General features: G+C 55.3%; 1 protein-coding gene across 4 annotated transcripts in view; it reads left to right on the forward strand.

Annotated features, from left to right (window-relative positions):
* Positions 1 to 12831, forward strand: part of PIP5K1C (phosphatidylinositol-4-phosphate 5-kinase type 1 gamma) — a 57112-nt gene that overhangs the window by 29531 nt on the left and 14750 nt on the right. For all 4 annotated transcript variants that reach the window (XM_079771550.1, XM_079771547.1, XM_079771548.1 and 1 more), the window contains exons 2-9: positions 602 to 633; positions 2439 to 2531; positions 4996 to 5126; positions 5882 to 5999; positions 6370 to 6522; positions 7883 to 8182; positions 9335 to 9540; positions 11647 to 11730. In XM_079771550.1, coding sequence (XP_079627676.1) covers positions 602 to 633; positions 2439 to 2531; positions 4996 to 5126; positions 5882 to 5999; positions 6370 to 6522; positions 7883 to 8182; positions 9335 to 9540; positions 11647 to 11730 — 1117 coding nt within the window. The remainder of the gene's footprint in view (positions 1 to 601; positions 634 to 2438; positions 2532 to 4995; positions 5127 to 5881; positions 6000 to 6369; positions 6523 to 7882; positions 8183 to 9334; positions 9541 to 11646; positions 11731 to 12831) is intronic.

Raw genomic sequence — 12831 nt, forward strand, 5'->3', positions numbered from 1 at the left:
GTGCTAAAACCAGTCCTTGGCTGGCTTTCCATAGCTGGCTCCCGAGACAGGGCCAATGGAGCTGGAAGCATTGCTCTGTCCGGGGGCCCCAGCCACTGCTGACTGACCATGGCTCCCCAGTGCCCTGGGCCCTCCCCACAGCATCATCCCGACCTCGACCCTCCGGGTTCCCTGATTTCTTGGTGACCCAGCTGTCTCCTGGTTAAGCCCTGCTCCTACCAGCAGAGGAAGGGTGGCACTTTGTAAATGCAGTTCCTTATTTCTTTCCAATAAGGACCTGATGTCTTTGGGGTAAATGGTGGGTCAGAGTTGGGGGGTGGTCTCTCCTGCTGTTCCTGCCTGGGGGGTACCCAGCATCCAGTCATCCCGCCATCTCAGTGTGTCCTGTCTCTATGCTCCCCTTTCCCACAAGGGGTTCTTGTGGTCCTCCCTAGGAACACAATACCCAGTGAGGTTGTAGGCGCCTGTGTGTCAGAGGGGGAGCGTGGTGACAGTGGCCCGAACCCCCTTGGAGCCCCTGCATGGGCAGGTGCAGGTTGGTGGTAGGCCCTGTGGATTGGACTCCCTGCTGCCAGTCTGAAGTCTCCCTTCTCTTCCTCAGGTTTGGCCCAGAAAAAGACGGCTCTGACGGAGGTGAGTGTCTGTGGGTCCTATCCTGACTTGCCTCCTCCAGAAGACAGCACCCAGCCCTGCTTGTGTTCTGCTCTGTGGCCTTGGGCACCTCACTGTACCTCTCGGGGGCCCAAATGATGGCAGATGTGAGATGGGTGAAAATCCCACCCACCTGCCAGCATGGGGAGTTCAGGGAGGGGTTCAGGTGGGGGAGGGATGAGGCCCAAGAACTCAGCCCTGGGCCAGTGAGGGAAAGGGAGGGGTAGGCCAGAAAGGGGAGGCCAGAGAGGTGGGAAGGAAGTTGGGCAAATGCCAGTCCCTGAGGATCTTGCCAGGAGGTTGGTGCCTGACCAGTGCCTGACTAGCAGCACCTTTAGTGTAGTGTCCCTAAGCAGCCCACGTGGGAGCACAGGGTCCTTTTCATTCTCCACGCCTGTGAGCCCACTGTCTTCAGCCTCTTCCAGCCATGTTCCTAGAGAGCTTTCCCTGGTGACAGCCACTCATGCATATATGCCGCCATGCTGTTCGTGGGCCCTGCTGCCTGTCCTCAGCGAGGGTGGTACAGGTGGGGTCCCCACTGCGGTTAGTTTCCTGTCACTCCAGAAGGTGGCCCGGGAGGGGCGTGTCTGAGCCCCATTTTACAGGAGGAGAAGCCCGGGAGGGGCGTGTCTGCACCTGTGGCAGCAGGAGTCCCGCCTACGCATCCTTTGTCCCTATCCCCTGATGCCAGTCACTGTGTGAGTCCTTCTAAGGAGGGCATTGTCCACTTGCTGGGGCCCTGCAGTGCACTGAGATCGCAGGACAGTGGGAGGGAGATGGGTGGGCCTAGGGGCTCCAAGGGCAATAGGGAGCCAGTGAGAGGTGTGAGGCAGGGGCAGCAACAAAAGGTTCCTGAAGGAATCCTGCCCCCTAGTGGCCAGTGTGCAGAACACACTGGAGCCAAGCTGAGGAGTGATGGCTGGTGGGAGGGTATTTGAGGGCTGCCGGAACTAATGTGGGGCAATGCCGGCTGGGCTGGTGGCCGAAAGGACTAAGTGAGATTTTTGAATGATGGTAGATACATAGTAGGTACTTCTTAAATGTCAGTGACAGGTGGAGCCACCAAAGAGGCACTCAGTTCCTGTCTGCTGGCTGGCCTTGGCCCCTGATTCTAAACTGGCTTCTGTGTCCCTCCAGGCTCCCATTGCCCCTTCCACTGTCCCCCTCTTGTGACGTCACACATGAGGGCCCGTAGTTTTCACACAAGTTGGTTGGGATGGCCAATGTCACACCTGCCACAGCTGTCCCCTAGAGCTTGCACGAGCTGGGCCTGCTCCCAGGAGGGGATGCTGCTTGTAATCATTTCAGCCCAGAGGGATGTTTTGCCCCCAGGGGACACTGAATGATGTCTGGGCACATCTGTGCTTGTCACACTGGGGTTGTTCCTGGCTTTGAGTGGGTTGGGACCAGGGATACTGGTTAATCGCCCAAAGTACCCAGGAAATTCCCCCACAGAGAATGACCTGGCTCCAATGTCAGCAGAACTGAGGGAAAGACCCTAAAATTAGGCCTGGGTGGTTGGGGCTGTCAGCCTCCAGCTTTTTCAAGGAGCTGGTGGTCCGGTCTGCATGTGGGCCCTTCTGGATGTGAGGTATTGCCCACTGGGTGTACAACCTGCTCACACAGCTTTCTGTCCCCGCTTCCCCCTGCACGACCCATATGGCCCAGCCCTGGGCTCCAGCTGGGCACGGTGACTAAGCTCCTCTCTTGCCAGAATTTCTGGAGTGTTAGGGCCTCAGTGGCTCCTCCTTGCTGACTTCTAATGCTTCCTGTTTTCTTTTCTCTAGGCCCCGTCTATGACTGGACAGCCGGGCCCTGGTCACGGGAGGAAGCTGGGCCATCGGGGTGTGGACGCATCTGGTGAAACCACTTACAAAAAGGTTCTTCCGCTGCCCTTAGCCAGCTGAGGCGGAGTGAAGGGGGGCTCTCAGCAGTTCAGGGGACCCATCTGCCCCACACGCACATACACAGTGTCCACTGAAGGTCATGGGCCCCTCAGTCCTGGCGAGGTCCCTGCTGCGTGTCATCCTCTCAGGCAGCCTGGTGATGTGCTCTGAGGCTACACAGGCTGCACGGCCTTCCTGGTCCCAGGAGTCACCTGTGACCTGGCTGAGCCCTCAGCTCCCAGGCCTCCTGCTCATCTAGTGATAGAGGAAATTATCCCTCTCTCCCTCGGAAAGCAGGGCTGCGATGAGGTGGTAATGGAAGCTCTGAGCCAGGCCCGGCCACGAGAGTGTGCAGGGAGCCTGGACCCCACCGCCATTAGTCCTCCCTTTCTCAGTTGTACTTCCTGATACACATCTTTGCTGAGAGAGAGTACACGCACCATGTGATTTCCCCCTTTTGAAGCGTACAATTAGATGGTCTCCAGAGTATTCACAGAGTTGTGCAGTTATCACCACAGTTAATTTTAGAATATTCCCATCTCCCCTAAAAAATACCCCCTCCCGGTCTGGCTGGTGTGGCTCAGTGGTTGAGCATTGACCTATGAACCAGGAGGTCACGGTTCTATTCCCAGTCAAAGCACATGCCCAGAATGCAGGCTCGAGCCCCAGTAGGGAGCATGCAGGAGGCAGCCGATCAATGATTCTCTCTCATCATTGATTGATGTTTCTATCTCTCCCTCTCCATTCCCCTCTGAAATCAATTAAAAAAAATTTAAAAAAACAAATATATATATACACACATACATACTAGAGGCCCGATGCATGAAGATTCGTGCAAGAATAGGCCTTTCTTCCCGGCACCGCCTTTGCTCCAGCCAGAGCCGCCTTTCCGCCTCTCGCCTTGTCACCTCTATTTGCATATTCCCGCCTTATTGGCTGTGGGCGCCATCATTTGTCGTGGAGTTACGGTCAATTTGCATACTATGTCTTTATTTTATAGGATATATATATTTTTTAAAGATACTTCATCCCTATTAGTAGTCACTCCCTGTCCCCCTACCCACTTCCCATCTCTGGATGTGCCTGTTCTGGACATTTCACATAAATGGAATCACACACTGTATAGCCTTTTGGATCTAGCTTCTCTCACTGAGCACCCTGTGTTCAAGGTCCATCCACATTGTAGTGAGTGTCAGTGCTTCATTCTTTTTCATGGGCGAGTAATGTTCCACTGTGTGGGTGAACACATTGTGTTTATCCATTCACCCATCGATGGACATTTGGGTTGTTTCCACTTTGAGGTTGTTATGAGTAATGCTGCTCTGAAAATTTGTGTGCAAGTTTTTATAGACATGCTTTTATCTCTTTGGAGCATATACCTAGCCGTGGAATTGCTGGGTCACACAGAAACTCTTTGTATACATTTGAGGAACTACTAGACTGTTTAACACAGTGGCTGCCCCATTATCCGTTCCCACCGACTGTGCACGGGGATTCCAGTGTCTCCTGGTCCTCACCAGCACGTGTCCGTCGTTCTGATTACACCCATTCTAGTGCATGTGAAGTAGTGTCTCACTGCAGTTTTGATTTGCTTTTTCCTGGTGGCTAATGGTATTGATTACCTTCTCCTGTGCTGTTGGCCATTGTGTATCTCTCCTGGAGAAACTTGTATTCAGTTGATGGCATCTTGAGGGAGTTGAATATGGCGGGTAGAGCAGGCCCTCTCAGTGAGGAGGTTCAGGAGGAGAGGCAACTGGAGGCTGTGAGACCCTCACACAGGAGGCTGGACTTGCTCAGGAGCAGAAGCTAACTCCTGCCTGCCCTCCTGCTATTTGCACCTGTGACGGGCGTGCTGGGGCCCAGAATCAGAGACTGAAGGTGGAGATATCTTTCCTCAGTGATGCACATGCTGCTTAGAGCGCAGTGACACCGTAAACCACAGTGATAAGAAAAGTGCAAACAGCGAGTGCTTCTTAGGCATAGGCAGCTTTTGGTCCAGACCACTCACATGAGCTAACACACTGTCATCTCCGTTCCTGGCTACAGATGGAGAAACTGAGGCACAGAGAGCCAATGTTGCTCTCTGATCATGATGATATGAATCACCTAGAAAGTGGGTAGAAGAAACCCAGGTCTACAGAAATGAAGTTTGGGTGTCTCTCCATACGTTGTGCCCCCTTCCTCCAAACAACCCTAATGGTGGATAGACTCCTGCTGCATCAGGGCAGTTTTGAGGTGTTGGAATGTTCTAGAATCTTGATTGAAAATGGGCCTTGGTATCATAAGAGATTGTATTGGCATCTTGGCCAACCCACTTCTTTGCTGTGTGGGTGTGCAGGCCAAGTGACTAGCCTGAGACCCGCAAATCTGTCATAAATGCTAGTAGGACCCTGGGGCCCAGGGCTGGGGTAGGGGATGGCCCAGGGGTAGGTCTTGATGTGGCTACCTTTCCCCACAGACCACGTCTTCCACCCTGAAGGGGGCCATCCAGCTGGGCATTGGCTACACCGTGGGCAACCTGAGCTCCAAGCCAGAGCGAGACGTGCTTATGCAGGACTTCTATGTTGTGGAGAGCATCTTCTTCCCCAGGTAGGCCTGGCTCCCACGCCTCCCAACAGCTCCCCCAACAGACACAGTGTTGTCATACAAAACAGCCTCGTATTCTCTGAGCTCCCTTCTCTGCTGCAAATAGCCTTTACTGGTGTCTGTTTGACTTTGAGGTCTGACTCGGTATCCATTAGGATATTAGTTTGCTGCTGAGTCAGAGAGAGCCAATGTAATAGTGGGTTTTTTTTAATAGGGGAAAAAAGATAGAAGTTTGTTTTTCTTTCTCACACACACACACAAAACCTATAAGCAATCCAGGGCTGGTCAGGTGGGTCCTGGGTTCCTTCTTGTTGCTCCACCATCCTCAATATGCAGCTTTTCTAATCAGCAGCCCAGGCGGCTGCCTAGGCTTCTGCCGTCACATCTGCATTCTAACAGCAGGAAGGAGAAGGGAAGGGTAGCACATTCCCCTTTCCTTTAGGGCACAACCAGGAAATGACACACATCATTTCTGGCCTACTCACAGCTCATTGGCCGGGTACAGTCACTTGACCACACCTAGCTGCAAGAGAGCTGGCAAGTGGTCTCATTACAGGTGGTCATGTGCTCAGCCACGTTGTGGACTCTTGCCAAGGAAGGAGGGGAGAGTGGATACTGGGTCTCCTGAGATTGGCCACAGCGCTCGGTCCCATTGGAAGCCTCAACTTGCCTTTCAGTGTGGCCACTTAGGGAAGGCCGTGGAGCACAGCACCAGAGGCGCCATCCCTCACAGGCTTTCCTCCCTCCTTCCTCCACAGTGAAGGCAGCAACCTTACTCCCGCTCACCACTTCCAGGACTTCAGGTTCAAGACCTATGCACCTGTCGCCTTCCGTTACTTCCGGGAGCTCTTCGGCATCCGGCCAGATGATTACTTGGTAGGTGTGTTAGTCGGTTGTTGCTTTGTAACAAGTTAGCACAGACTCAGTGGCTCAAAACACCACCTGGCTGTAACTGCACAGTTTTTGTGGATCGAGAATTGGGTGCAGCTTAGCAGGGTTCTTTGCTCAGGGTTGTAATCAAGAGGTGGGCAGTAGTTGGGGTCTCATGTGACACTAGACTGGGGAAGGGGCCAATACCAAGTTCATGTCATTGGCGGGACTCAGTTCCTTGCTGATTGTAGGCTGGGGCTCCCTTTCCCTCAACACAGGAGGGAGGGAGAGAGCCTGCCAGCAAAGCAGACGTTACTGTCTCCTATGAGCTCATCACAGGTGGGACCCCCCCACCCACTCACCACTCCCCTTCCAGTACTCGCTGTGCAATGAGCCTCTGATCGAGCTGTCCAACCCTGGCGCCAGCGGCTCCCTCTTCTACGTCACCAGCGACGATGAGTTCATCATTAAGACGGTGATGCACAAAGAGGCAGAGTTCCTGCAGAAACTGCTGCCCGGCTACTACATGGTAGGGGTCATGGGTTTCCGCAAGGTTCCAGGGGTTGGGGGCAGTGCCCTGGACTTCCTTCCAGCCCCTGTCTGCCTCCCTCAGCCTTATACCCCTCTTCCTCTCGGCACATGCAGCAATTCCGCTCTACACCCAGCTAGCTCCTTTTCACAGGAGCAAAGGCTCTAAGGCCCTGGCAGATGGGTCCCCAAGGTTCTTCCTGGGTCTCATGGCCTCACCCTCAGAGACCCCCTCAGGCAATCCCCCCACACTTGTGAGCAGGAATTTCTGTTTAGGCTCTGGCTTCCCATTCTCCACCCCACTGATGTCCCTGAGTCCTGGTCCAGAAATTGTGGCTTATGGACAGAGTGCTTCGGCATTTGGTGACTCAGAGGCACGGGGGAAGAGGAGCTGGGCCACCAGCTGGCACCTCACAAAGGACCAGCTGCTTGGGCATCCCCATTCTGGTATGACTCAGGACTCAAAAGGGCATATCAGGCCCCTGGGCAGGGTAGGGAGTGGGGGTCCTTATACTCAGGTGGGCTCCTGAGTGTTGACTGCCCTGCTATGCAGACCTGGTGGGCATGGGGACAGACCCTTCTGGGTGTTCTGCCCAGGTTGTAACCATCTCCCCTTAGGGCATCCCTCATCTGCCATGTGTGATCTTGGTGGGACCCCTGTGTCCCCTAGATCAGGGACCAGCAAACTTTCTGTAAAGAGCCAAACGGCTGTGTGAGCCAACAGCTTGTCTCTACAGCTCAGCTCTGCCATTGCAGCAGGAACACCACTATAGAAAGCGCCTGAGCGGACAGGCAGGCCGAGTGCCAATAAAACTTTATTTATGGACACTGAAATGTGAATTTTATGAAGTTATGTCACAAAATGCTATTTTTCTTGTATGTTTTTTCAACTCTTCACTAACATAAAACCATTAGTATGAAAACAGGCAGCTGGATGGAGTTGGCCCTCGGACTGGAGTTTGCCAACGCCTGCTCTGGGGTTGGGGAACCCCCGGGTGGGCTGGGGAAGAGGGACACCTAGTCTGACCTGGTGGGAAGCTGGGCCCAGACACCTCGTGGGGTCCCATAGAGTTCTTTATCGAAAGGCCATGTCTCTGGACCTGGCTTGGTAGAAACAGCCCCTCCTGGAGCTTCCGTTTGGATGGGGAGATAGAGAATTAAACTGGCTGATGTGACCCGTGTAAAGTTGTGGTGCTGGGGAAGGAGGTGGTCGGTCAGGGGGGCTTCCTGAGGAGGTGACCTCTGGCCTGAGATCTGAGTGGCTGTGTATGTGGCCAGGGTGTGTGGGAGTGGCTACCAGGCAGAGCGTGGCCTCCTAGCTGCTTTCTACCGACACTTTCCCCTCTCTCATACCCCCCCAGAACCTCAACCAGAATCCGCGGACGCTCCTGCCCAAGTTCTATGGGTTGTACTGCGTGCAGTCCGGGGGCAAGAACATCCGTGTGGTGGTCATGAACAACATCCTGCCACGCATGGTCAAGATGCACCTCAAGTTTGATCTCAAGGGCTCCACATACAAGCGGCGGGCCAGCAAGAAGGAACGGGAGAAGAGCATCCCCACCTACAAGGACCTGGACTTCATCCAGGACATGCCTGAGGGACTCCTGCTGGACGCTGACACCTTTTCTGCGCTCGTCAAGACGCTGCAGCGGGACTGCCTGGTGAGCCTGTGGCCCCAGCCCCGCTGCCCCAGTCCCACTGCAAAGGAGGAACTTAGGGCCCGAGCGGCTCCCTTGCCCTGGCGAGTGCAGGTGGTTAAGGGTGGGGACCTTGGGGACGCATGCCCCTGTGTGGTCCTAAGCCTCTCTGAGCCTCAGTTTTCCCGTCTGTGAACCGGCGATGCTGGTGGTGAACGCTAGTGCAGTGTGAGCCCGAGATCCATAGCCCGGCACCAGGCTCCCTTCTGCTCCCCTCATCCCTGTGTCCTGAATCAGACTGTGTTCCCACCACACAACCCAAACCCACAGAAGCAGATCCACATTCTCTTAACAGGCATCTCAGTCCAAACCTGCCCCACCACCCAGCACTCACTGGCTCCATGCTTCTCTCTTCCACAGTAGGTGCTTTTTAGGGATAAAGAATGCTCTGCAGGGTCTTCACGAGCTCTTACAATCTCAGTCTGCCTGCGCCCACCCCCACCCTTCCCACAGCCTGGAAGGTCAGGCCACTCCCCCCTCTAGCAATGAGGAAACAGACCTGGCAAAGGCGTCCCTGCCAAGACCCTCAGCTGTCAGGGGCTGGGCTGGGTCCTCTCTTGTCCTCTGCTCTGTGTCCCTGTCCCCTCAGCCCCCTGCCCCCAACTCCCAGACCCCGTGGAAAACTTTACACAGTGTCACCAGAAAACCACTTGGATGTCTCAGGGCCTTTCGGCGTCTGGGGGCTCATTCCCCGAGCCTGATGGTCATGTGCCTGGACTCCACCGTGGAGCTGGACTGGGTGTTGCATCCATAGCACCCAGGCTCCCCAACTGGCGCCAGGGAAGTGGGAGCGCAGAGCCAGCTGCTCTGTCTCAGGGGAGGAAACTTTCTGTCCTGGCTCAGAGAGGCAGCCTGGCCTAGGGTTACACCCACACCCTCGGCCACCTTATGGGGCCAATCCCAGCTCTGCTGCATCTGCCTGCTGCACAGCCTGGCCTTCCACCCTTGGTCTCCTTGTCTGTGAAATGGGATAGCGATAGGGTCTCCCTGCGTGGCTGTGGAGACTGAATGGACAGAGATGCAGATTGCGCAGCTTGAAGTCACCACCAGGTTTGGGGGCAGGGGTATGGGGACAGGGCGTGTGTCCTGACGCTCTCCCCCACACACACTCGGTAGGTGCTGGAGAGCTTCAAGATCATGGACTACAGCCTGCTCCTGGGTGTGCACAACATCGACCAGCAGGAGCGGGAGTGGCAGGCTGAGGGTGCCCAGAGCACGACAGATGAGAAGCGGCCGCTCGGTCAGAAGGCACTCTACTCCACAGCCATGGAGTCCATCCAGGGCGGGGCCGCATGTGGGGAGGCCATCGAGACGGATGACACGTAGGTGGTGCGGCTGGCGGGGCTTCCAGGGCTTCCGGCTCTTGTCTCTACCCACACCCTCTTGCCAGGTGTGAACATGGGCAGGGGAGTTGGCACAGAAGGCGAGCAATGACAGCAAACCAGGCAGAAGCCTGTCTGTGGCCAGTTCCTGGTCTGTACACAGGCACAGCGGTGTCTGCCCACCAGGCCTGGCGAAGGTCAGACAGATGACGCACAGCTATGGCCAGGGTGTTTCCCTCTTGGCAGACACTGATCAGCGGATTCAGGCCATTGTCCATCCATGTGGGAAACATAGAGGTCCCCTCCCTCCTGCTGGACCCACTGTGTGAAGCACAACTAGGCAGATGTTGAAAGGTGGCACAGGATATGGAGATGACGGGATGAGAGAGCCCCTTTATAGCAAGATACCAACCCAGAACCCCCCAGTGGGCAGGACTGAGAGCATTGCTTCCCCAAAGATAAAAGGTGGCCATGCCAATGGCCAGGTCATAGAGAGGAGCTTGTCCCCTGACTGCACCCACTCAGCCTCCGCCTCCCGACCTGATCCTGCCCTGCGGGTCTGGTCAGGGAGACAGACTTGTGGCATGTCCCCTTCCTCAGCACTGTGGACACTGAGGCCTTATCGTTCTCAGTGGGGCACTCTCCTGGACGCTGTGGGGTACTGAGCAGCATCCCTGCTCCCTACCCATTTGATGCTACCAGTACCCCCAGTCGTGATAACCACAGATATCCCCAGGCATGTCCCAGTGTCCCCTAAGGGCAGAGTCATCCCAGATGAGAACTGCTATAGATGAGTCAAGATTGTCCATGAGCCATGCACTGACCATGCTGGGAACCAGCTGGACTCACTACCTACATTACCCTGTTCTGTCCTTACGGGGGCCCTGGAGGAGGAGGGGCCGTCTCCCCACCTTTTGCTGGGGAAAGAGGCTCAGAGGTGGGATGGAGATAGCTATCCTGTGTGCACAGCCAGCTGGTGGTGGGGCCGAGGCTTGACCCCAGCCCGGCCACTGCACTAGGCCACCAGCTGTGGAAGGCAGAGGAGGAACCAGGCACAGGGCTACGACTGAGCAAGGTGGGAGGGAGTGGCATGTGCAAAGGCCCTGCACAGCTGGCCCTGACCTCAGACCATCCTGGCATGTTTGTAGGATCTGCACAGGGCCTGGCAGGGGATGGCAGGGCATGCAGGTGAGCTCAGTGGTGCATGGAGTGCAGTGAGCAGAGCCTGATGTTGGTGGGTTTGGGTTATGGTGGCTTCAGGATAGCTGCTACATCATGTAACCTCATTAACCATCTGGGCTGGGCATGTTCAGGATTGAGGCTATGTGAGGCAATTAACTCCCCAGACTGCGCCCAAGAGCCCTTGCAGTCCTGCCTGGGAGTGTGCGTGTGCATATGTATGCATATTATGCAAGTGTGTGTGTGTGTGTGTGTGTGCGCGCTATGAGTGTAACTGTGTGCGCAACTGTGTGTATGCATATGTGTGCAAGTTGCATGAGTGCATGCAAGTGCACCGTGTGTATGTGTATGTGCCTGCATGTACGTGCATGTGTGTGTGTGTGCACCTGGGCCTCTTAGCTGTGACCCCTCAGCAGCCTCAGGCCTCCAGCTTTGAATTTGAGCTGGCTGGTAGAGCTGCTCCATCCCATGCCAAGATGGGGGTCCCCTGTGCTGGGACCCCCGCTGAAGGTCCAGCCAAGCTACCATCTACAGGGGTCATGTGGATTTTTAAAATATATTTTTATTGATTTCCAAGAGGAAGAGAGAGATAGAAACATCAATGATGAGAGAACCATTGATCGGCTGCCTCCTGCATGCCTCTTACTGGGGATCGCACCTGCAACCTGGGCATGTGCCCTGACCAGGAATCACACCGTGACCCCCTGGTTCATAGGTCTACATTCAACCAGTGAGCCACACCGCCCAGGCTCATGTGGATTCTTGACCCCCAGGCTCCTCTCTCCTTTCAGCCTTGTCTCTCCCCAAGTCCCAGACCAGGATTGGAGCCCCAGCCCCCTCCCACCTGGTCCTGAGCAGGCGGGGCCAGTCCCTGGTCCTCTTGCCTGGATGTGTGGGTAATGGCGCTCTGGGCTCCTCTCTCTCCAGGATGGGTGGGATCCCCGCCGTGAATGGCCGAGGGGAGCGTCTGCTGCTGCACATTGGGATCATCGACATCCTGCAGTCCTACAGGTGGGTGCCAGTCCCCCAGGTGCACTTGCTCAGGGAAGCTGGGTGCTGTCTGCTTGCAAGGCTCTCTTAGCCTTCGGGAAGGCTCTGTTGGCTGCCCCCGGCCCCAGCCCTAAAGGGAGCATTTGGTCCAACCCAGAGATTCCACCCCCGGAATCTAGATTTGTCCTAGGGACTCAGTGATGTCGGAGACAGGTCAAGGCCAATCTCTTCTTTGCATGCTTCTCTTTTTTAAATATAGCAAGTCCTTGAACAACATCATTTCATTCAACATGGTTGCATTATAACATTGCTGAGATGCCTAGGAACATAACTCACGTTTATATCATTTAGCCTGTGGTAAAGTTGATTTTGTGTATACATTGTTTTCGTTAGTCTCAGAACCTATAAGTGAGGACTTACTTTGTAAAAATTGGCTCCTGCCCTTCAACTTTCACAGCCTGTGTTGCTTTGTTTTGTTTTCATATCGGAGGGCTGGCCTTGTCTCCTGTAGGCATCTGCCTCAGGTTGGAGCAGGGTTAGGTAGCTTTTGAAGTAGCCAGCCAGGATTTCTGCCCAGGCCCCGGGGGGAGGGGGGCGCTGAGGGAGTGGGCAGCACATGGAAGTAAATAAGTGGGGGTAGTGGTGTCATAAGGAGGGTTTCTTCCCCCACAGATGAGGGGAGTCCAGGAAGGCTGCATGGGGGAGATGACATTGTACCCAGCCCTGATGTGTTAGAGGGTCCTGGCAGAGAGGAGCCTGGCTCAGGCTAGGCCAGGAGGAAAGAGGAAAGGCAGGCTCTGGGAGGCACTAGCAGTCTGTCCGCCGCGGAGGGCCAAGCACCCTGGCCTTTTCACTTCCTGCTCCAGATCAGCGGTGGTGGGAGCTGCCAGCAGGCAGGGCAGGGGACAAGGTGGGGACAGGAAAGTGGGTAGGTGGCCTCTGGCCGAAGCAGCAGACAGCCTTAGTTCCTTTAAACCAGGGCTTCTTCGCCTGCTTGAAGCCAGGAGCACCTGCAGTTGTGATGACCACAAATGTCCCCAAACATTGCCCAATGTCCTCTGGGGACAGGATTGCCCTGGTAGAGAACTCCTGGACCCAAAGATTTGGCTGATGTTCTGGGTG

This window comes from Cnephaeus nilssonii, assembly GCF_951640355.1.
Source record: "Cnephaeus nilssonii genome assembly, chromosome: 5".
In the NCBI taxonomy this organism is placed as follows: Eukaryota; Metazoa; Chordata; class Mammalia; order Chiroptera; family Vespertilionidae; genus Cnephaeus; species Cnephaeus nilssonii.